We start from the raw sequence: 24,579 nt of genomic DNA on the forward strand, positions 1-24,579 counted from the left end.
GGATCAGTTTGAGGCAGAGGGGCTTGTACCCCAGAGGGATGGAAAAAAAAACGGATTGGCATACCCAGTGTTGCATTTTGCTTCAGCTATTCAACACCAATGAGATCGGACAGGCTGCAGAACATGGTGCTAGGGGATATGGAAAGGCACTTGCCTCCACACCATTCAGTAAACCCTGATCTAGGTGCTTAATAGGATCAGAGTTTGCTGGCACGACAAAGAATTTTTCCCATCACCAGATCTGGCTGGACCAAAAGTGCTGTGCGGAAGCTGTGATGGGACACCAGCTGCAGTGACAGACTGCTGATTCCTACATCAAAAAGACAGCGCTAAAATCCAGACACATCGCCTTCTAAATTTTGGACTACTTCCTATGCATCAAAGAAGAAGGGTGAATTAGCCAGTGCTGAATTTAGGCTGGTGCCATTCAGCAGCTGCCAGTACATGAGTCTGCGGGTTTTGAGCAGGCTGGAGTTCACTATGAGTGGTGATCTCTGTCCTCACCCGTGACCTGCACTTGGGCTAAGAGCTTCTGAGATGGTACTGAGTCAGCCACAGCTCTGCCTATTCTCTACCCTAAAAGTTCCTGAATACTGAAGGCAACTGCATGACGACACCAAAAATCTTTCTTTCCTAACAGGTTTGAAGACATTTAAGTGAAAAAGATTATTTTTATCCCACAAAGGACAAGAATAATTCCTCTGGCAACATATCCTCACAGGCAGCCAAACCAACATACTTCCTTTAGAGGCTGTTGCCATGGCATCTGTCCAATGTCTTCACAGCATCTTCCAGATTTCAGATACCTCACAAGAAAGGAGGCACTAGTTAAAAGACACACAGCGAGGTTGCTGGGAGAAATATGACTCCAGTCCAGCCTGTAGAATGTATTCATACTGTTTGAATTAATTGTTTGGTTTTTTTCTGTATGGCATTTCTTCCATAGGACACCGAGTTTTCTCTTTTGGTTTTTGGCAAGGAAGACAGAGTTGCTATAAAAATATTTTCATTAAGTAAGTCAGGGCAAAATTGATTTTACCTCACTTCAGCCATCTATGTGCCTAGCCTAAGGGTGCTGTCTAGGCTCCTGTTAGAATTAATGGAAGGAAAAGGGTTCCTCCCAACGATGATTTTTCCAGCCTACTTTAGACACCTAATTTAAGATGGGATGATTTACCCTTTGGAACCATTTCTCTCTCTCCTTTAACTACAGCAGAACCATGGATGGAGTAAATGCCTGGATTTTCAGGTGAGGTAAAATGAATATGAGCAAAGACCTCTGCCTTAGGTGTTACTTCAATGATAGAAATTGAAAACCAAGATGAAAGAGCTGGGTGAACAGCCTGGGCCACACCTTTATGTGTCTGGAAACAATGCAGCTAAAGTCAAAATGGCTTTTTGCCCCATCCCTCAACTGTAGCAGAGGTCAAAAGACTCCCAGCACATAAATTAGCACCAAAGGAATTCAGTGAGAGCCTATGCTAGGGAAAACAACTGAGGATAAATTAACATTGAGATAACCGTACAAGGCTGGTTTGTCCAGGAGTGAAAATGCAGCAGTCAGACACAACTTCACTGCTTTGGGGATTGTGCCATGGGACGATCCCTTTTTCTGGACAACGAGCTCCATGTTACAGGGATTCAACTGTCCGCATGTTCATTGTGGGAGGGTTCCTCACAGTTTGCTGGCTTGTGGCAGGCCGAGACAGCTGTATTTTGGAATAACTGCATTTTTAGTCTGTAAACCAGAAGCAGAAGGAGTGAAATCTAGCCTGCCAGATAAATACATACTTTTATCAAGAGCTGCTAGACAAGGTTATATAATTCTACAATCAAGGATGAATAAACTGGCTTTATCATCCATTTCTGACTTTGAGACAACAAGGTATTGGTGACGAGATAAACACAAACTTCTTCGATTTCTCTCTTTACATGCTATCTCCCCCAAATTAACTCTTCTAAGATAAAATTTTGTATAGATTGTGAGTATACCAAAGACATGTGGTCAGCTGGCATGCCTAGTGAATGCGAATAAAAACTGATTTTGCGTCAAGACGTCCACGCGATGTTTTCAACTGCAGGCAGACTGTCACGTAGTGTGGGAGGCCTGGGAGGGGGGACGGGGACAAAGACAAGCAGAGACTGAGTGCAGGAGGGGCTGCCTGTTTTTTAAGTCATCTCCCTTTGAAAGTACGTGTTACAGCCAAGAGCACCCTGTCCCAGAGTTTCATTCCCAAAAATCATTTTCCGTGAATGCATAAGTAGGGCCAGGACTTGACTCTGCGGCCTGAAGCGGAGCCGTGGGCACCTCTGAACAGCAGCGCGGGCACTACTGCAGAAAAGCAGCCTTAGAGCTAAAAATGATGTGCCGGCATGGCAGCTCCGTCAGGGACGTTAAGCATTTTCTTTACCAGGCAGAGACACATTCACTGACAGACAACGAACGCTCCGCCGCTACTTCCAGGAGCAGCCGGACCACGGCCTAGGACACACTGCGACTGTCCGCCCACCAGTTTTGGAGCGGTGTCACCGGGGTCAACCGACCTTTCAGGGCCGGGGCGCCGGGGCCTTCGGGGGCCCGGTCTGTCCCGCCGGGCCCGGCCACCACGCGGAGAGGACTCCCGAGCACAGGCAGGCCGTAGCCGGGCCGCCCTCCACGGCCGGCCGGCCGCCGCCGCCGCCGCCGCCGCCGCCGCCGCCGCGCCCCCGGAAGCGCTGGCCGCGCCGTAGCGGAAGCGGGGCGGGGCTCGGCCTCTTTGGTGCTGGCGTCCGCGGAAGATGGTGGGCGCCGGGGCGCGGGCGCCGGATATCGGGGGGTATCGGCTGCCATCCGCCGCCGCGCCGGGCCCTGCGGGGCCGCGGGCCTCCTCTGGGGCGCGGGGCGGCCCTGCGCTCTGCTGCGGCCGGGCTCGGCGGCGGGGCGGCCTTCGCGGGGCCGGGGCCTGAGGGCCTGGCGGCGGGCCCGGGCGGGGAGGCCGCGGTGGGGGTGCGGGCCGTGCTGCCGCCCGGGCGCTTCTGGGGTCTGCTTCGGGGTCTGCGCCGTGCTCGCTGCGGGCCGGGCCGGGCCGGGCCGGCGCTTGCCGCGTGGCTGAGGCAGCCGTGCGGTAATGTAGCGAGAGGGGATTCGGTCGCCAGAGCCTCCTGTGGTGAGCGTGCGGCTGACCTGCGTGCTGCAAATAACCTTTCTTCAGGAAAAAGCGGTTTGCTATTTACTGGTGGTGAGGTGGGGGAGATGAGAAGGGAGCTGGGGATAACCGCCCGGTGGCTTTGTTTTATTTCAGCCCGGGGGGGTGGGGAGATAGGGAATGGCGGCGAGAGGCGTAAGGAAATGGTTTCTAAAAATGGGAGCTACCTGTAGACGAAACTGAGTTGGTGTTTCAGAGTTCGGTGTGCCTCTGACGTGTTTATTGGATTTTGTGGATTTGTGCGTGGTTTTCTGAGGAGCTTAATCTTTTCTTAGCCGTGACTTGCAAGTGCTAGCTATTTCTAATGTGCCACGTCTTGAAATGCTTTTCAGACGAAGGGTACGTCGTCATTTGGTAAGCGGCGAAATAAGACGCACACCTTGTGTCGTCGATGTGGGTCCAAGGCATATCATCTGCAGAAATCCACCTGTGGGAAATGTGGTTACCCTGCCAAGCGTAAGAGAAAGTGTAAGTAACAAAGTTTTAACTGACTTGAGTTTAAAAATCTGTGTTTCTTTGTCTTCTTCAGTAGTCTTGACTTTTGGAGGAATACTGTGTCGTTTTGCAGTGTTTGGAACTTTTTTCAAATTAATGCCGATTTAACTATTTTAGCTAATGGGCAGTATTACTAAAAGGAAATTGACTTTATTTTTTTGTTTCTGTCACATTGAATAATTGTGCTATACAGTTGTAATGTACAACTGAATTATTTGGTGCAGATGTGTAACAGTAACTTGTATGTTTTAGATAACTGGAGTGCAAAGGCTAAAAGACGCAACACCACTGGTACTGGTCGCATGAGGCACCTGAAAAAGGTCTACCGTCGATTCAGGTATAACATTTTATTACAAACTAGTGTGGTGTGGAATCCTGCATAGATACCACTTAATTGTAAAATTCATCACTCAAAGTTAACTTTTTTTAATTTAGTACAGTCAATGTGGTATGGTCGTTCTTCTTAAAAATATCGTGAAATGAATGATGCTTTCTATAACTGGCTGCATATTCCTTTGAGGATTAAAAAAATCTCACTCACTGTTAACACATAGGGTGTATAACAAGCTCTAATGTTTCTGTTAAGTGTAGATAGTACAGAACACAGTTTATTGTAATATAAAGCCCACATTTTAAAAGATGTACTTTGTGTAGTATTGCCTCTATTTGTGAGCCAATTAAATTGCTGGTTGCACTGAAGTGTGGGGTTTTTTAAGAGGCAAGTCTTCAAGTGCATTCCAGTCCCCATTTGCCCACAAAAAAAAGTTCAGAACTGGAATAACTTCAGTAGTCACTCTCTTACTTGGATTTCAGTTAGCAGTAAGTAGCTTTAACATCAGATTCTGAGTAAACACATTTCTAAAACTTGCTACAAAGCTTTGAGTTGTACTTATGATGTAATGGTGGGGATATTGTACTCTTAAAACTCATTAAGAATTTCTTCATATGACCTCCATGTTCTAAAATTGAGCTCTGTAGCTTCTGGCCTAATACACAAGAAGGCTGAATGAAAAACACCAAGTAATTCAAGAGTCTTGTTGGAAAAATGTAGATTGGATTTAATACTGAAAAGTAGGAGTCTTTGAAGTCCCAGAGCTGGGTGTAGTTGAGGGATCCATTAATCTTTCTGTTTTGGTGAGCACCGTCTTTCCCAGCAGCAGCCAGAAAATACCTTACAGTGTGCAGCTACAGCCTGCTTTCCACTGGGTGTTGCTGAAGTGGAAACGTCATATCCAAAAGCAAGCTTGGGGCTGACTCTTCTTCGGTCATGCCCCTCTTAATCTCTGGTTGGAGGCATAGAGGATTTCTGTAAGAAATTGGCATGCACTTCACCAACATGAAATCTTTTGCTGAGTTGCTTAGTAGGAACATAAAGTAAGGCCTGCCTTCAGCGGGTGTGCTGTATCTGATGCAATCTTGCAGTGTTCGCTCAGTTACTGAAATCTTCCCATTTGAAGAAATCAAATTTACTTCAGCAGAAGAGAGTGAAAACCATACTGCTTATTCCAAAAACTTAGTTAATAAGATGTTTCTTATTAAAAATGTCTGAACATATGAACTCCGTAGTGATCTCAGTGCATTACTGAGATAAGCTGAAAAAAGCTAGTGAACTTGAATTACAATATTTCTTGTCAGAAAATAACCTGGAGCAGGAATCATACTTTCAGAAGGCAGTAACAATATTTCTGCTTGTAGGAATGGATTCCGTGAGGGAACCACACCGAAGCCCAAGAGAGCAGCTGTTGCAGCCTCCAGTTCATCGTAAAGACTCATCTATTTGTTAAAATAAATGGTCTTATCTAGAAAATCTGTCACCTTTTATACGTGTTTTACTTCAGTGAAATGCAGCATTCCTGAAAATACATGTATTTACACACACAGTTTCTTGATGGTGTGCATTGAAGCGATTCATTAAAAACAATCCTTTAACTGACTTTTCACTTGATAGTACCTCTGTCTTGAAAAGGACAGTTATCTCTGCGCTGAAACTAAAAAGAGGCTTGTATGTGCTACTCGGAAGAGCTCTCTGCAAGAGAAATGGAGTATTGGCACTATGGACTTATCCTGCTTGCCTCAGAGTTTCATTGTGCCCTAGCATTGAGAGTCAGAATTTTATCTTAAAGATAGTGACTTGAATAATGGCTGCATGTGCTGTTCTGGGAGGGAATAGTTAAAGAGAGATTTCCAGTCTTGGCCATTTTTCCTGGCTGTTGGGGCACTGAAAGTCCTGCAAAAATAGTGCTTACTCAGTGGGTCATAGCTGCTTGGGCAAAAAGAAATGCCCAGGTCTGCAGCACGCATGCTGCCAGACACAGAGGGACTGGAGATCTGCATTTGGGACAGAAGTTGCCCAAAGGGTCTGGGGAGATTGGTGTGGAAAGCTGACACACAAAAATATCTTAACTATGCTGGGTGTAAACAATAAATGGTAGGTAGTATGATATAGAAGTAAGTCACCTGGGGGTATGTGCAAATTACGCATTGATGCCTGATTTTGTACCCTGCGTGGTGTGTTACTGGGCTACTCGGCTGGCTTTCAAACTCAGCTTTAAAAAAGTGATTGTAAGATGCTGTTACCAAAGTTTGGGGAATTGCAGTAATCACTGCAAGGGTTTAGAGGATTTTCAGATGCCCTTGAAGAGAACATACTAAAAAAACAAAAAGTGCTTTAAGCTTCTGAGGCTGTTCTTGCTGTGATTCCTTTGGTTTCATCACGAACTTCCAGAAGCAGCATACTGCTTTGTCAGTACTGAAGGCTCAGCAGTTTACATATCAACTTGTGCAAATCACTGAAGAAATTTTCAGCTAGGTTTGAAATTTGAGTGCACCTGACTGTGCTTTCTTTCATTTTTAAATGAAGTACAGTTAATGCTTTTGGATACTTGAGTGTACCTACCTGGGCTGTTTCTAAACAAAGAGACATCTTTCCCTGCTGTTCTCAGAGCATACAGCAAATGGACTGTATTTACTCTGCTTTCAGCTGGTCCTTCTGAGAGAGTCTGAAAGCAAGTGGTGAAGCTGTTAAAATACACTTTGCGTGTACTACATATCCATGTATTCCCAGGGCTCAGGAGTACATCTGAAATGTGGGGTTTTAGTGATTTACTGGGAAACTTACAGGAGGAAGTAATCACAAATATATCTTTTTGTTACTCAGAGTGAGAATAACCCCTCAAAGCATCTCAAAACAGGTCAGCAAGGCTCTAAGGACTTGCTGAACAGTGGTGCAGTTGGACAGTGGTACGGTAAGTTTTATTTTTGCTATGCAGTCTTATGATCTTTGTGTAGTGTGGGATTTTTGTTCTGAGCAGCCTGTTAACGCTGACCTGCAAACATGGTGCAATACTGCAAAGGCAAGTGCTTGCTTAGCTATTTGCTGCTGCTACACATTAGCTCCTTAGCATGAATTAAGCTCCTGAAAAATGAGCATTTGTATAAATATGCAACATAACTGAGGTAACAATGACTGAAACTTGCAATGGCTTGCAGTAACTTTGAAAACTTACAAACTTCATTTCGGGGAATTTTACCTACAGCAGGAATGAACTTTGTGGATGAGAAATTTGACAGCCACTGCATTTTCAACTGTGTTAAACCTCTTGGCGAGGGGCAGGAAATCGGTTAATTTGGGTTTGTGTTAGACCTGTTCAGAAAAGCTTGGGTAGCTCACGTGTCAGTCGTAGTTGGACTAAAAGCTTTGCTGGGTATGGATTCTGAAGTACTTCAGTTCTTTGTAGTGTTTTCTTAAATGTTGAAAGCTAGACTGCCTCAGTGGTTTTTGAAATATATAATCTTTTGTTGAGATCTTGTTACAAGCATCTTAACTAGAGAGTTATCAGTTAGAATTGAACCTCTGCATGGTGTTCACTGGGGCTGTTCAGCCCCTTCATGTATAGAACTATTGCCATACACAGTCTGTAATACGTTTGATTTTGCATCCTTCAGGCTGATACATATGGCACAGTTAGGTGGTATAGTCTAAATTGCATCAGAAATTACTACATTTCATATTGTTCAGTGTAGCAAGTCTCACTTTTTAGACAAAATTGTATCAGATGGTTTCTCAAAGGCAGGTGCTCAGGTGACTGCGGTGGTGGAAGATTGATCAGCTTCGGTATGTCTAGCTCTAAAAGTGCAACTGCATGCCAGAGCTTAAAAAGAAAAAAGGATCCTTGTCAGCTTGACTTGAGGGTCAGAACTCTTTTTTAGTCTCCAACTTGTAGGCGGGAATTCTGCTTATTGCCATGGAGCAGTATTTCATCTGTGTTGGTTCATATTGAAAGGATGACAAGACCTAACAGAGCTGTTCAGTGCATAGTGAGCCATAGTTATCAGGCAACTAACCAATCCCTCAAAGGTAATTTAGACTTCTAGTACCGTTGTATCCTGTAAAGACATATAAATAACAGTACCTGTTTTTTAGATAGGTTGTGTGTGTGAACTGGCAAACCCAATATGGTGGATGAGCTACACCTCTGTCCTGGTTTCAGCTGGGATAGAGTTAACTGTCTTCCTAGTAGCTGGTACAGTGCTATGTTTTGAGTTCAGTATGCGAAGAATGTTGATAACACACTGATGTTTTCAGTTGTTGCTCAGTAGGGTTTAGACTAATGTCAAGGATTTTTCAGCTTCTCATGCCCAGCCAGTGAGAAAGCTGGAGGGGCACAAGAAGTTGGCACAGGACACAGCCAGGGCACCTGACCCAAACTGGCCAACAGTGTATTCCATACCATGTGATGTCCCATCCAGTATAGGAACGGGGAAGTGGGGGCAGGGATTCGCCGCTCGGGGACTGGCTGGGTGTCGGTCAGCGGGTGGTGAGCAATTGCACTGCGCATCATTTGTACATTCCAATCCTTTCATTATTGCTGTTGTCATTTTATTAGTGTTATCATTATCATTATTAGTTTCTTCTTTTTCTGTTCTATTAAACCGTTCTTATCTCAACCCACGGGTTTTGCTTCTTTTCCCGATTTTCTCCCCCATCCCACTGGGTGGGGGGGAGTGAGTGAGCGGCTGCGTGGTGTTTAGTTGCTGGCTGGGGTTAAACCACGACAACCTCCATCAGTGTGAGATTGTTGACACCACAGCAGGAAGAGCTGGACAAGGTGCTTCACACTTTCGGACTCCCAGCTGTTTCTACCATCCAGTGTGCTAGCATAAAGTGGTGCTAATTTTACTTTACCTATAAATTAAGACTACCTCCACTGTTGCTGTATTGTGAGGGCAGTATAGAGACCAGTCCAGTTACTTTTTCCCCAGTGACACATGGAAACAACACCCACTAAATTATTGTGACCCCTGGAAAGGGGAGGTGGTCCTAACATGTCATGAGATGCTCTAAGAAGAAAACGTTGGGGTCAGAAGGGTGTTAAGTCACTTTTCCTCTTGGATTTACATGAAAAAGCTTAATTTTTTGATTGATGACAATGATTTGAAGACCTCTCTTCAGAGTAAGTTACTCTCCTATACACAGCCATAACTACTACACTAGAATCTTGCACTTCTCTGCTATATTAAAATTTGATTCAGAGCCCTAAACAAGAACTTTTGTGGTCTTGGCCTTATGCTACAAATGTGGAGGCTTCTTTACTCAAAATGTCAAATAACTTGATTAAGTGATGCTATTTGTCTTATTCAGAATGTGTATAAACTCCTCCTCAAGGGGGCAGTTGGCATAGGCTACATCCATAAAAACATGTAGATAAAGCAAGGTAAATTCCAACTTAAATAATTTTGGGGGCTATTTCATGAAGTAAACAGGTTAGTGAACGTGTTAAGGCAGCAGTCCTCAATACGGGTTGTGGGCAAATTGGCAAAAATCTGCAATTCTTCATGGAAACAAAGTCGTATTTCTTGACTAACGGGGAGATCAAAGTTCTACTGCTTTCTAGAGAGCACTGCTTTCTTAGTGGTGTTACCTCCAGGGTGCCAGCAAACTGGGGACTTTCTGGTAAGGTATTTCATATGTAGATAATAGAGATGTTGTATTTATGTATAAGGAAAGATGCTAGAGCACAAAGGACAGAATTTTCTAATTGCAGTAACAGTGGGATAAATAATGCATTTAATCCTGTTTGGTTTTTTTTTTTACAGTAAATTTACCTAATGATCTTCTAATGGTGTATATCCAAAATCATCATTAGCTGAACTCAGTACAGATCTTAGTCTATTTTACTGCTACTGTTAACCTGGTATGTAAAGGGACTCCTGTACTGTTGTCATGGTGCAACGTACAGTATGTTGCCTACTGTACCAGTAAATACCAATGCAACTGTTCCAAGCAAACACTGTTGCAGTTGTTGCAATACTGCTCTGAAGCAGAAAAATATTACCAGATAAGAGTTTACAGAGAGGAATTGAGGCTAAGATTTTTGGGATGCCACGTCTTCAAGAACAGGACAGGTATTTGAAAGCATATCTTCTGAAATCCCTGTATTAATGCTCTCCCACCTATAATGAGGAAAGACCATAAAAGGAACACAAGATTGCATTAGCACATAAAAGCTCATACACTTTGCAATAGAAAAATGAATCAAAACTTGTGAAAATCCCTAAGTACTTTCTAGAAAGTATGAAGAGGAGAATCCTGTTGAAACAAAGGGAATGGTCCTCTTAAAACAGAAAGCATGTTGCCTGCTGGGTGATGCTCCAAGGGAGAAAATGGTGAATAAACAGAAACATAGAATCATTTAGGTTGGAAAAGACCTTTAAGATTGAGTCCAGCCATTAACCTAACACTACCAAGTCCACCACTAAGCCATGTCCCTAAGCACCGTGTCTACATGTCTTTTAAATACCTCCGGGGATGATGACTCAACCACTTCCCTGGGCAGCCTGTTCCAGTGTTTGACAACCTTTCAGTGAAGAAATTTTTCCTAATACCCAACCTAAACCTCCCACGGCCATTTCCTCTTGTCCTATCACTAGTTACTTGATAGAAGAGACTGACACCCACCTCACTACAACCTCCTTTCAGGCATTTGTAGAGAGCGATAAGGTCTCCCCTCAGCCTCCTTTTCTCCAGGCTAAACAGTCGCAGCTCCCTCAGCTGCTCCTCGTAAGACTTGTGCTCCAGGCCCCTCACCAGCTTGGTTGCCCTTCTCTGGACACGCTCCAGCACCTCCATGTCTTTCCCGTAGTGAGGGGCCCAAAACTGAACACAGTACTCGAGGTGCGGCCTCACCAGTGCCGAGTACAGGGGAACAACCACCTCCCTGCTCCTGCTGGCCACACTGTTCCTGATACAGGCCAGGATGCCGTTGGCCTTCTTGGCCACCTGGGCACACTGCTGGCTCATATTCAGCCGGCTGTCAACCAGCACCCCCAGGTCCTTTTCCACCGGGCAGCTTTCCAGCCGCTCTTCCCCAAGCCTGTAGTGCTGCATGGGGTTGTTGTGACCCAAGTGCAGGACCCGGCACTTGGCCTTGATGAACCTCGTACAATTGGCCTCAGCCCATCGATCCAGCCTGTCCAGATCCCTCTGTAGAGCCTCCTTACCCTTGAGCAGATCAACCCTCCCTCCCAACTTGGTGTCGTCTGCAAACTTACTGAGGGTGCACCTGATCCCCTCGTCCAGATCATTGATAAAGATATTAAAGAGAACTGGCTCCAAAACTAAGGCCTGGGGAACACCACTTGTGATTGACCACCAACTGGATTTAACTCCACTCACCACCACTCTTTGGGCCCAGCCATGCAGCCAGTTTTTTACCCAGTGAAGAGTACACCATCCAAGCCATGAGCAGCCAGTTTCTCCAGGAGAATGCTGTGGGAAATGGTGTCAAAGGCTTTACTAAAGTCCAGGTAGATGACATCCACAGCCTTTCCCTCATTCACTAAGTGGGTCACCCTGTCATAGAAGGAGATGAAGCTAGTTAAGCAGGACCTGCCTTTCATAAACCCACGCTCACTGGGCCTGATCACCTTGTTGTCCTGTACATGCCGTGTGATGGCACTCAGGATGATCGGCTCCATAACCTTCCCCAGCACCAAGGTCAGACTGACAGGCCTGTAGTTCCCCCAATCCTCCTTCCAGCCCTTCTTGTAGATGGGCATCACACTTTCTAACCTCCAGTCAGCTGGGACCTCCCCAGTTAGCCAGGACTGCAGGTAAATGATTGAAAGTGGCTTGGTGAGCACTTCAACCAGCTCCCTCAGTGCCCTTGGGTGGATCTCATCCAGGCCCACAGACTTGTGTGTGTCTAAGTGGTGTGGCAGGTTGCTGACCATTTCCCCATGGATTATGGGGGCTTTATGCTGCTCCCCATCCCTGCCTTCCACCTCAGGGGGCTGGGTACCCCAAGAACAACTGGATTTACTATTAAAGACTGAGGCAAAGAAGGCATTAAGTACTTCAGCCTATTCCTCATCCTTTGTCATGGTTTCCCCCCCCCCGACATCCAATAAAGGATGGAGATTCTCCTTAGCCCTCCTTTTGTTGTTAATGTGTTTATAGAAACATTGTTTATTGCCTTTTACTGCAGTAGCCAGATTAAGTTCTAGCTGGGCTTTGGCCCTTCTAGTTTTCTCCCTGCATAACTTCACAACATCTTTGTACTTCTCCTGAGTTGCCTGCCCCTTCTTCCAAAGGTCATAAACTCTCCTTTTTTTCCTGAGTTCCAGCCAAAGCTCTCTCTTCAGCCAGGCCAGTCCTGCCAGCTCCTCTTTCAGCACATGGGGATGACCTGCTCCTGCACCCTTAAGATTTTCTTCTTGAAGAATGTCCAGCCTTCCTGGACCCCTTTGCCCTTCAGGACTGCCTCCCAAGGGACTCTGTCAACCAGTCTCCTAAACAGGCCAAAGTCTGCCCTCCAGAAGTCCAAGGTAGCAGTTCTGCTGACTGCCCTCCTTACTTCTCCAAGAATTGAAAACTCTATCATTTCATGATCGCTGTGCCCAAGATGCCCTCCAACCACCACATCACCCACAAGTCCTTCTCTGTTCACAAACAACAGGTCCAGCGGGGCACTTTCCCTTGCTGGCTCCCTTCCCAGCTGTCAGGAAGCCGTCTTCCACACATTCCAGGAAACTCCTAGACTGTTTCCTCTCTGCTGTAGTATATCTGGTGAGCTGAAGTCCCCCACAAGAACAAGGGCTAGTGATCGTGAGACTTCTCCCAGCTGCTTATAGAATATTTCATCTGCCTCTTCATCCTGGTTGGGTGGTCTATAACAGACTCCCACCAGCATAGCTGCCTTGTTGGCCTTTCCCCTGATTCTCATCCATAAACACTTGACCCTTTCATCACCGGTGTGAGTGGCCTTCGGTGGCTGCTGCCCCCAACATGGTCCACAGCGCAATCTGGAAACAGCAGCTGCAATTCACACAAGAATCCACTCTCTCTAATGCATATTGGTACACCCGTAATTAGGAATTCAATTAAAATTCCCCCAAGGGAAATTAGAAGGAACATTTGTCAAAGGGTGGAGGTTGAAAGAACTGCAGGCTGTTAACAAAAGGAAACGTGAAGAATAGAGTATGGTAACAACCAGGAGGTGCTGTGACCTGTGAAATACTCTGCCTCACATAAACCTGGCCTTTAATCCTTCTGATACAAACTGAGAATGACTCTGCAGCTCTCAGTGTCACTGCTTGTCTTAAACTGATGTAAGGTCATCAGCTGCCCACTGATTGTGCATGTCCCTTTCACTTACAGTCAAAGATATGTAAGACATTAAAGGCCTCACAGTACCACACCACTCTTGCTTTTCTCTAGAGTGAAAGCCAAAAAAATCTGAACACTCACAAGTCAGAAAATGAGGCTGTATTTCCTCACTTCTACAAATCCCTGAGCCAAGACTCAAGTGGAATTGTACAGCAAGGGGAACTTCCACCCTCTGGCAAATTCCACCTTAAAAAGAAATCTGCTTGCATTTCAAAATACAGTCATGATATTTGAAAAGAACTGGAAAATAATGTTTTTAGTAAAAGTATGTATGTGTCAAAATATTGCAATTCAGTGTGTTATAAACTGTTATTATTTACTATACACTCTGACAGAACACATGACAAGACGTCTGAAGTAGTATATTGAAATGAAGTTTTATTTTGCCAGAATTTCCTTTGTTAAAACATATTCCTACAAAATACCATACTTGCACAGAAGAATAATCAAAAAAAAGAAACCTCCCCTTAGTTATACTGAAAAGCCCCAATAGTTCAAAGTTGAGTCTGTACGCAGCCAGAAGTCCTACATCCACTGCAGTCAACAGAAAAGAAAAACACTTGCTGGGCTCCTGGAAGTTGATAGCACTCTGTAGGTTTGGGCCTGGGATATCTATTTCTTGTCCATAACATTTTCTCATGACCTTATGAGCATACAGGACTGCTGTAAAATAGGATTGCTTCTGAGCACTTGGCTGTAAGCATTGATCTTACTGATGCACTGGTTTGGACAAGATTGTGAAGGAAGTAGTATATTGAATGCACAGAGCTAAAGAAATAGGATGAATAGCACGTGTCTGCAAGTGTAAATCAATACAATTCATGAATGCCATGACAGAGACAGTGCCACCTACCTTCAGGTCATCTCTGTAGGACTGAACTTTCTTGATGTAAATCTCAACACTAGTGCATTATAAAAGAATCAAATTAATTTAAAAAATTAAATAGAAATATTGACGTTGTGAAAGTCATACAGGCAATGTTTCATATAGGTGAGGAGGACTGATTCAGAGCAGGAAGTGTTAATAAATGCATTGGCAACACACCTTGTTTACTACTGCATAACGAAAACCAATGCTCATGTGTGGCAGGAGCCAGATTCTGCCTTTGAAGGTATTCAGAAATGCTGAAATCAGGATTCTGTCTATAATGTGAGAATTTCAACAGCTTGAAACTGCAGCAGTAACTATTATTTCTTTCTGTAATTTCCATTTACTGACAAATCAAACACTGAATTGTAGTAAGGAGATTCTCGCTTGGTGAATACAAACTGTCACTTGACACTCTCACTCACTCAGGATGCTTATATAGAGAAAGCCCAGAAAAGCTTTTGCTGTATTAAAATAGCAATAATGATAATGATAAAACCCTCCATCCTTGTGATACCTACGGTGCACACTGATATAGCCCAAATTCCCAATAAGCTTAGACTAAAAGTAGTTCTGCAGTCATAACAAAAACCCCAGGACATTGGGGCTAGCCTGGTGCTTGGGCCATCTGTATGTGCCTCCTCCTCAGGCCCTGATCTTCAAGGGGATCTATGCTTTTCATGGTACACAGAGCGAGCCATCCACTTCCATTGAACTACGAACACTGTAAGACAACAGACACTACCTGGATCACTAAATGTCATCTCCCGCAAATGCACCAACCATGAAATTAGCATTTGTTTCAGAAGGACTCAAAGAATATCCTCCAGCCACTACAGAGGATGCCTTCAGCACTCAACAGCAAATGAATGGCCTGTTATAAAATACAAGCTCCCAAGTCTCAATTAATGTCCCTCAGGCAGCAACCAACAGGAAAAACCTTAGTAGACCTGAAACTATCACTGAAAGACCAGTGATAGAAGATGGAGTGGAAACAAGGGAATTTTGAAAGATTTGGAGCCATGAGGCCTCCAAAACTCAAACACTCAGGTAACTGGCACTATGCTGGAAATACCAGACCTGATACAGCTCTGCACACAGATTTGCTCCTCCATTCTTGCTTTGAGGGGAATTTTGGGACTGTCCTTACAATTGTTTTATAGTGGAACCAAGGAAACTCTGCAGCAGGTGCTGTTCCTTGTCTCAAACTCCTCCAATAGTAAGTGCAATGCAGAGACAAGCCCTAGATCTCAAGATGCACCAAAAAGATCTTACAGGCAGTTTACAACATGAAGGATCATTTTCACATGATGTAGCAAGTATGCAGGTTGATGCAATGATATTAAACATCCAGACTTGGACACCCAGATGGTGGTATCAGATAGGAAAAGGGAACGGATGCATTTGAACAGGTATTTAATTTCCACATGGCAAACATTAGCTCCTCTTATGTGGTTTTGAAGCAAGAAAGGTTATTTTTCCCATTTTACAGACAAGGCAGTGAACCAGAGGAAGGCAAATCCTTCTCAAGTCCCTCAGTGAGCTTGTGGAAGGGACTCCCAAGGCAATACCTGAGTCAGACTATGGAGCAAGGCTGTCTCAACTCTACCTTAACTTCCAGATGCCAGGACAGCATTGCAACCCTCTTACCCCACTTGTGAAACCTAATAACCCTCAAACTTGTTTTTGTTTATGCTTTCAGCTCACACAAGCCTGCGTGCCTGGTATCATGGATTAAATCACTTGAAAGTGTAAGTGAAGGCTGAGAGAGGCCAGGGGAGATGCAGCAGATCACTTCTCAGCATTTTGCCCGGTGCCTGCGGAGACGTGGAGCATCAGGCAACTCAGTCGAGGTGGTGACTGATGGTTCAAAACTTTCACAGCGTCTAGCACAAGTCTCGAGCCACAGTCACAGAAGCTAAAACCCATCTAATGGACAGCAGATGGCAGTGAAAAACCTGCCTGAGGACAGAGCCGCACTCCAGGTATGCCCTAGGGCAGAGCAGGCAGCTGTTGATTAATTCCAGCTCTGCAAAAACCATGGGGAGCGGGAGGGAGGGAAACATTGGGAAATTGATTTGTAAGCTTTATTTTTGGTATCTTTTTTATCTCCTGATTTGGCTGGTAAAAGGCTGTCAGGATTTTCCTCAATTTTTCAGGAAACTTCTTTTTAGGTATGAAAGAAACCCCAAATTTTTGGTCTCTAACATTACTAATACAGTACAGCAAGTGGATGCAAAGAGTGATTTACCAATTTTTCTACCAGTATCGACAGACTTGCAAGAACAAAAATTGTTACTAAATGACTTATGCACCTGGATTTTTGAGATAACACAGCATAATAGCAAACTCCTGACGCTGAGTTGCTGGGTATTTCGTGGACATCTTTATACTTTCTAGACCCATAAATAATGCTTACTGTGCTCTAGCAGGCACTCTAAGCAAAGACTCAAGAAGAGATTTTTGCTTTGCACTTTTCTAAATGTATATACATAGAGAAAGAAAAAGAAACCCAGCCTTAAGAACCTGCAGTCTAACTGGGATAAAATAAAGGACTTAGAGAAGGCACACAGGTTCCCGCTGTGCAGGCAGGAGTTAAAATGCAGCATTTAAGAACTAAACCCACACAATTATTCAGGGGCTTTATATTCATTAATGAAAGTCAGCATCACCTTCCTTTGGAGTCTTGTGGTTATCATAAGGCCAAGCGCATGGAGGGAAACAGTGGCTGAACAGAGACTGAACCTAGACTCCCTTCTGCCCAGCTGTCTTGTATGGCAGCATCTTCTCCTTCAGGATGCATAGTAGAGAGAGTGTTTAGCACAATGCATTCAGACTTAATTCCTGAGAGATCCTTCTCTTTTCTTGATCAACTTGTTAACAACCTGTGTGTGCCAGATGGTGTGGCTATACTGCTCCTCGGTGTTTCTTTTTAAAAGGCTGAGAACTTGTAGCATGCTCCTACCTCACTTTATTTCCAGGGAAAGAGAATTATTTTGATTGGAGCCCTTCCAAAAAGGCAAGGCCAAATCCCTTGGTGCCTTGTAAGTGAAACATCCTTCTCTCGTGGCAGTCCTCTGCAAATTATGCCCTCCTTGGACTGTTTGGATTTCCTATTTGAGACCTATCCTACAGCTGGGATAACAGTGCACCTTAGAGGCAGCAGAGAGTGTAAAAGACAGCAAGAAGTAGCTGGTGCTAGCAGGAGATTCTGTTATTAGACCTGGGTAACTGGGCCTGTGAAATTAAATTACAAACTGCTGCTGGGCACAAAAGCAGCAGGCATCATGCAACATCTAGGTGAGAGGCTACAGGGTCAGAGTTTGTTATTTTGGTCCATCTTCATATCATTGAGGCAGGTAAGTTTTGGCTGCCACTGAGGATCAAAACTTTCATTCCTTGAAACACTGTCAATTCCACATGTGAAGCCAGGGACAAACAGAAATCCAAAGTCTTAGTGCCTGAATGAGATGTAGACAGGAAGGACTTAGATACGTGAAGCAGAGGGGCAGAAAAGCACCCAGTTCAGACTGATGTGATCTAAAAAGTGGATACAGCTAGGGTTCAATACACCTCGGGAAATACCCAAACAGAAATAAAAAGAACAATTGCAATAAATAAGGAAAGCAAATTAGACTGCTAATGTCAGTTGACTGGTACATGCAAAATTAAGTAATGGAGTAAGGGCAAAGCTTAGAGATGTCATGTCCCAATTTCTTATGATGACGACTCAAGTTTGCTGATTGCCAGGTCAGGATTAAGGTGAAACGACACCAGGGATCCTTTAACTGACAAAACTCAACTTTTATTTGCTCACAACAAGAATTGGCATGCTCACAACAAAAATTGGTATGCTCATAACAAAAACTGGTATGCTTACCACAAGAATTGGCAGGAAACTATGTCAGTAAACTGGGTAACATGTGCTAACCATACATCACCAAACATACCTTGCTTATTTGGGGATCAGTTCAGGAAGACAATAAGGAGAGCCCTCCCATTGAGTCATGAGGTTCAGAGCAGACCCCCTTGCTTTCTAGACTCATTCTCAGAGAAGAGCCCAGGGGCAGCTGGATCCACTCCTAGTCCCAGACTTGGTCAATGGTTTATGTCTAAAGGGATGAGGTGTAGGGATTACGGGAAAAAAAGAGAGAAGAGAAAGATTTCACCGGTCCCAGGTCCAGCGTTGGTCCAGTCAGCCAAGGGGTCCAGTTCCAGTGGGCGTGCGTGTGGGGCTTCAGTTTGCGTCCTTTTAGCATCTCCTCACCCCTCCTTTAGGGGAGGCATTCGAACTCATTGACCTAATTAGGTGTCATATGCCGTTTGTGCTTCCAGAACCTCCGGGAAATGGATGGGTGGGCTTGGGGGTCGTTTGGGGAGTAACTCCTCCCTCCCTGCAAGTACGACCGTTCTTTGACCTTTGGCCATATATGGTGAGCTTCCCCGCTCAGCCTATCAGAACACGGAACCGCGATCCCGCCGGCACACCACGAACTCCTGTTGCCAACCGACATCTCAGCTGCTGCCTTTTGTTGCTGTGCGCGTTCCTTGGGAGGCAGGGTGCTTGGCTGAGGTGAACTTGCCCCACCACAATGTTTGAGACATTAACTCCTTCAGCCCCCGACAACAGGTGCTGCCATATCCACACACGAAGCCTGAAAATTAAGTTAGGGGGGCTGAAGTGGTCGCTTTCCAGGACAACCCTGATACAATGGACACCTCAGAGAGGTGGGGTATGGAGGATCAACGGGATTCGTACTACTGGGTCACTGACTTCTCAAGAATGAAATGCAGAGAGAACATCTTTGGGTGCAATAAATGACTGCTTCGTAAGACAACTAGTCCTAGGACAAGAGGCCATACAGGGTTTGATCTGGAGTGGTGCATTACGTGAACGTAATTTAAGAGGTTTTAACAGCAGTTTTGACGCTGCCTGCTAAAGAAGCCATAGCACAGCAAGATTAAACACAATTTGGCCACAGTTCACTCACTTTTGACCCAAAAGGTCATGTTAAATAACTTCAAATGTCATTACTGAAACAACAGCTAAAGCATACTCTTTAAAAAGAAGCATTATTAATGCAGCCTTCTAGACCAGAAAAGTCAGCAAGCCGTATACAGATGTCTAATACCTTTATATGCTACCACACAGTGTACCTGCAGCTTTAATACAGGCTTTTCAGAGGTGCATGTTGCAAGATGTTACCAGCTCTCTTCTGTTTGTGTCTTGGTTGTTTGAAGTGCTGAGGTGGACGTCCTGGTGGGGAATACTGAATGAAGACTGCCAGCGGGCTCCTGTTGGTACAGGTGTTACAGTGTGGTTTTGGATAACCTCTCTGAGCAGCCCATGCCAAGGTACAGGAGGAGGGGAAGTTGCCAGCATTGCTCCCTTGCGTTGTAGGGCAGAGAGGGCTTGCCATGCTGTGGCTCCCCAGTGAACAAGCAGTCTCAAGGTGAACACTTTGCTAACCTTAAAATTCTCAGGCAAACACAATTCCTGAAGTCTGATTACTTTGAGTAATTGTATTTTAGTGAGTTCTTAATTTGCAACTGGATAAACTATTTCTCCTGTCTTCCTCACAGTTTTATTCTGGGAACAGCCATAATGGCTGGTAAAGCTCCATGGTGGCTCCATTTCAGTGGCTGACCTGATGGAAATACCCCTGAGCACTGAAGGTGAAGAGTTGAGTAAGACTGGCTAGAAATCTGAACTCATACTTCAGTGGCCCTTTGGACTTTGTGCAGTTTTCCTCTTTTCTGACACTCAGTGGCAACTGGATGGCACTAAGGCTACTGTCCTGCTCACAAACACATTCTAAGAAGCCTCATACTTTGATTTTAGGAGTACTGAAAAATTGTCTGGGGCACTGAATTTGGGTTCTTTCTTTGGACAAGTGTGAGGTTGGTTGCCTCAGCTCATGTAGTTCAAACAATGCTTCTCCCCTCACACAAACTTCCTTTTTTTTTTTTTTCTTCCCTGCTTTGGTAGCGTTTACAGCTAACAGTAAATGGTCACTGGAAATCTCCACACAGGTGTGTATAGATCCTCAAACTTGCTGAGAGTGCATGCTGTCCCATCACTCCAGTGGGTAAAGATGCTAAATAGCCTTGGTTCTTGTATTAATCCCTAAAGCGTGCCACTAGTACCTGGCTACAGAGTCATTTCAAAGGATCTGTAAAAGCACTGGTTGCCCTCTGTGTCAAGAAATGGATAGATTATGAAGAGCTGTCTCTGAAGAATAGCCACAAGCAGGTTGAAAGCTGATGGGTAGGAATTAGAGACCGAGGCAACCTTGTGGTTGGTGTCTACTACAGGCCACCCGGTCAAGGGGAGCCCATTGCCAAAGCCTTCTTACTGCAGATACAGAAGGCATCACACGCACAGGCTCTCGTCCTGCTGGGGCTCTTCAGCCACCCTGACATCTGCTGGAAAATTGGCACAGCGGGCTCTAGGCAATCCAGGAGACTCCTGGAGTGCATCGAGGATAACTTCTTAAGCCAGGTAATAGACAGCCCTACCAGAGGGGATGTGTTACTGGACCTGTTGGTCACCAACATGAGTGAGCTGATCAGATGCATCAAGATTGGAGGCAGCCTAGGCTGCAGTGATCATGCACTGGTGGAGTTCTCAGTCCTGAGGGTTATTGGACAGGCAAAGAGTAAAGTCCACACCTTGAGGCTTGTGCCTCTGCTCCTCCGTGGGCCTAAGCCTCATCCCATCTCCTGCCCCCATTCCTCTGCCCTGTGGAGTAACAGGACCCACAGTGGGTGCACCCCATCCCTTGAGTCCCATAGCCCAGGAACATGGCACTGCCATTGCTAGTACCAGACTGCAGACTCTATACTGAGTCTGCAAGGCTTCTGGGTGGAGGAGGTAGTAGGGCCCAGCGGACACGTGAGGAAACAGTGGGTGTAGCACCAGGAAAAGGGGAAGAAAGCAGCACAGGTGCAGATGGCAACACCATCTACATTGTTAGTAATACTTGAGACTTTTTCTGCAGTTTTCATTCCTTTATTTTCTTTTACTGCATAACAATTAGATTTAGGGGGCTGGGATCTATTGGGGACCACCCTAAGCCCCAGCTGCCAGCCTGGCTGTGGTTTGGCCAGCCGCTGAGGCATAATCCCAGTGTCACTGATGGTGAGGTGGCTTCTTGCAGGTCTGGGAGGGGTCCTCAGGGCTGCCGGCCCTCCTCTTTGGGGCTCGCCGGGTCCTTCCAGGGGAGCGTTGGCTGCCCTGGCTGTGAGTGGAGGGCCCGGGCACAGCCTCTTCTGGGTCCTCCTGCCGCTCTTGTCGCTCCCTGTGGATGGGAACAGGGGCACTGAGGGCGCTGCTGAGGTCCTCCCGGCCCCTGGCAGCATGGGCATCCTCGAGGCCCATCCGACATCGGGCCTCTCTGCTGCACTGGCACATGATGGTGTCAACAAGCTGGTGGACAAAGCTCCTCGTGCGCCTGCCCAGGGAGGCCTGCAGCAGCTGGATCAGAGCCTCCTCATCCAGGCCAAAGTAGCGCAGGCTGGATATGACGAGGCTCTGTGCTGCTGCTGCTTCCTGGGCATCCTCAAAGAGCTGCCCCAGCTCCTGATGCAGCCAGGGCAGCAGGGGATGGAGGACAGCGGGGTAGATGCGGAAGATGGATGCCCAGACATAGGCATGGAAGGCGCCCACTGGAGCCATGGGCGGCCGCCATGCAGCTGGTGGCTGGCGTGCTGCAGGGTGATGGAGGCTGTGGACGGCTGGGTGTCCGGGGGCTCCTCTTCTCAGGTGGATGACGAGTGGTGGTGCTGCAGGTGGTGGGATGACACGTTCCTCAAAGTTGTCGTCTGCCCGCACCGAGTGCAAGATGGATCTTATTTTCTTCCTGCAGAGGGGGCACTCAGTCTTGCTGTCAGTCCACCGCACAATGCACGGGTAGCAGAATTGGTGGAGGCATGGCAGTACGTAGCTGGCCTCCTCCCAGCTGTCCAGGCATATTGGACAGTGGTTCTCCGGCTCCGTGTGCATGGTCTCCACACGCTGTGGTGACTCGGGGGAGCTGGGAATGTCAAGCCGCTCCCTCTCACTGGCACTGCAGCAGCCGGTGTCACGCTAGAAACAGAAGAGAGGCCACAGTCATTCACTTCTCCAGGGAGGGGTGGAAGAAATGCTGTGCTGGTTTTGACTGGGGAGGAGTTAATTTTCTTCATAGTGGCTAGTATAAGGCTATGTTTTGGATTTGTGCTGAAAGCAGTGTTGATAACAACAATAATGTTTTCATTATTGCTGAGCAGTGCTTACACAGAGTCAAGGCCTTTTCTGTTCCTCACCCCACCAGCGAGTAGGCACAAGAAGTTGGAAGGGGACACAGCTGGGATAGCTGACCCCAACTGACCAGAGGGGTATTCCATACCATATGAAGTCATGCTCAGCATATAAAGCTGGGGGAAGAAGGAGGAAGTAGGGGACGTTTGGAGTGATGGCGTTTGTCTTCCTAAGTAACTGTTACACGTGATGGAGCCCTGCTTTCCTGGAGATGGCTGACCACCTGCCTGGCCATGGGAAGTGGTGAATTAATTCCTTGTTTTGCTTTGCTTGCGTGCACGGCTTTTGCTTTAGCTATTAAACCATCTTTACCTCAACCCATGAGTTTTCTCACTTTTCCTCTTCCAATTCTCTCCCCCATCCCACCAGGGGCAGAGTGAGTGAGTGGCTGTGTGGTGCTTAGCTGCTGGCTGGGGTTAAACCATGACAAATGTCCAGGTCCCTCAAGAAAGAAACCCTCCCAGCTCCCCAGGGTGAGTTTTCCCTGCACAGCTCACCTCTGCTGCTGTGAGCGCACTTCCTGGGTGCCCCAGCTGCCTGAACCAGGCAGGGCTGGGGAAAATCCTTCAATGGCTCTGGGGTCGGGCACTGAGAGTTGCAGTGAAGAACTCCCCGACCACGACCTCAGCACCAGCAACAGCCTTGCTCAACACTCCAACCTCGCGTACTCGCTCAGCTGGAGTGCTGGCACGAGCTGGCTGGGTAAGCCTCGGCACCCAGATATAAGCAGCGAGGGACACGTGGTCACAATCCTTCGCTCAGTGATGTCATAGTCCATTGCTTGGAGATGTTGCAGTCCATCCGCTGTGGTGACTCGGGGGAGCTGGGAATGTCAAGCCGCTCCCTCTCACTGGCACTGCAGCAGCCGGTGTCACGCTAGAAACAGAAGAGAGGCCACAGTCATTCACTTCTCCAGGGAGGGGTGGAAGAAATGCTGTGCTGGTTTTGACTGGGGAGGAGTTAATTTTCTTCATAGTGGCTAGTATAAGGCTATGTTTTGGATTTGTGCTGAAAGCAGTGTTGATAACAACAATAATGTTTTCATTATTGCTGAGCAGTGCTTACACAGAGTCAAGGCCTTTTCTGTTCCTCACCCCACCAGCGAGTAGGCACAAGAAGTTGGAAGGGGACACAGCTGGGACAGCTGACCCCAACTGACCAGAGGGGTATTCCATACCATATGAAGTCATGCTCAGCATATAAAGCTGGGGGAAGAAGGAGGAAGTAGGGGACGTTTGGAGTGATGGCGTTTGTCTTCCTAAGTAACTGTTACACGTGATGGAGCCCTGCTTTCCTGGAGATGGCTGACCACCTGCCTGGCCATGGGAAGTGGTGAATTAATTCCTTGTTTTGCTTTGCTTGCGTGCGCGGCTTTTGCTTTAGCTATTAAACCATCTTTACCTCAACCCATGAGTTTTCTCACTTTTCCTCTTCCAATTCTCTCCCCCATCCCACCAGGGGCAGAGTGAGTGAGTGGCTGTGTGGTGCTTAGCTGCTGGCTGGGGTTAAACCATGACAAATGTCCAGGTCCCTCAAGAAAGAAACCCTCCCAGCTCCCCAGGGTGAGTTTTCCCTGCACAGCTCACCTCTGCTGCTGTGAGCGCACTTCCTGGGTGCCCCAGCTGCCTGAACCAGGCAGGGCTGGGGAAAATCCTTCAATGGCTCTGGGGTCGGGCACTGAGAGTTGCAGTGAAGAACTCCCCGACCACGACCTCAGCACCAGCAACAGCCTTGCTCAACACTCCAACCTCGCGTACTCGCTCAGCTGGAGTGCTGGCACGAGCTGGCTGGGTAAGCCTCGGCACCCAGATATAAGCAGCGAGGGACACGTGGTCACAATCCTTCACTCAGTGATGTCATAGTCCATTGCTTGGAGATGTTGCAGTCCATCCGTTGGTGACAACAGAACCATCCATCACTTGGGAACGTCACAATGGCCCTTCCTCGCCCACAGCGCTCGCACATGTGTCTGGCATTACTGCAATGCCACTGTCCACTCCATCCCATCTCTTGTCCGATGCTCGGCATCGGTGTTCCACGCCAGTCACCGAGGCCTCGGCCA

The 24,579-nt window shown here is 46.5% G+C and overlaps 1 protein-coding gene and 1 non-coding gene across 2 annotated transcripts; both read left to right on the forward strand.

Annotated features, from left to right (window-relative positions):
- The first annotated feature begins 2,689 nt into the window (after positions 1 to 2,689).
- On the forward strand, positions 2,690 to 5,613 carry RPL37 (ribosomal protein L37). Its single transcript, XM_052778730.1, has 4 exons — positions 2,690 to 2,781; positions 3,518 to 3,653; positions 3,933 to 4,017; positions 5,376 to 5,613. The coding sequence occupies exons 1-4, from the start codon at positions 2,779 to 2,781 to the stop codon at positions 5,443 to 5,445; spliced, it is 294 nt and encodes a 97-aa protein (XP_052634690.1). The 5' UTR covers positions 2,690 to 2,778; the 3' UTR covers positions 5,446 to 5,613.
- Positions 5,196 to 5,274, forward strand: LOC128137928 (small nucleolar RNA SNORD72). Its single transcript, XR_008233914.1, has one exon. It is a non-coding gene; the product is annotated as a small nucleolar RNA SNORD72 (small nucleolar RNA).
- Positions 5,614 to 24,579: the final 18,966 nt, after the last annotated feature.

Source organism: Harpia harpyja, chromosome Z (assembly GCF_026419915.1).
Source record: "Harpia harpyja isolate bHarHar1 chromosome Z, bHarHar1 primary haplotype, whole genome shotgun sequence".
NCBI lineage: Eukaryota > Metazoa > Chordata > Aves > Accipitriformes > Accipitridae > Harpia > Harpia harpyja.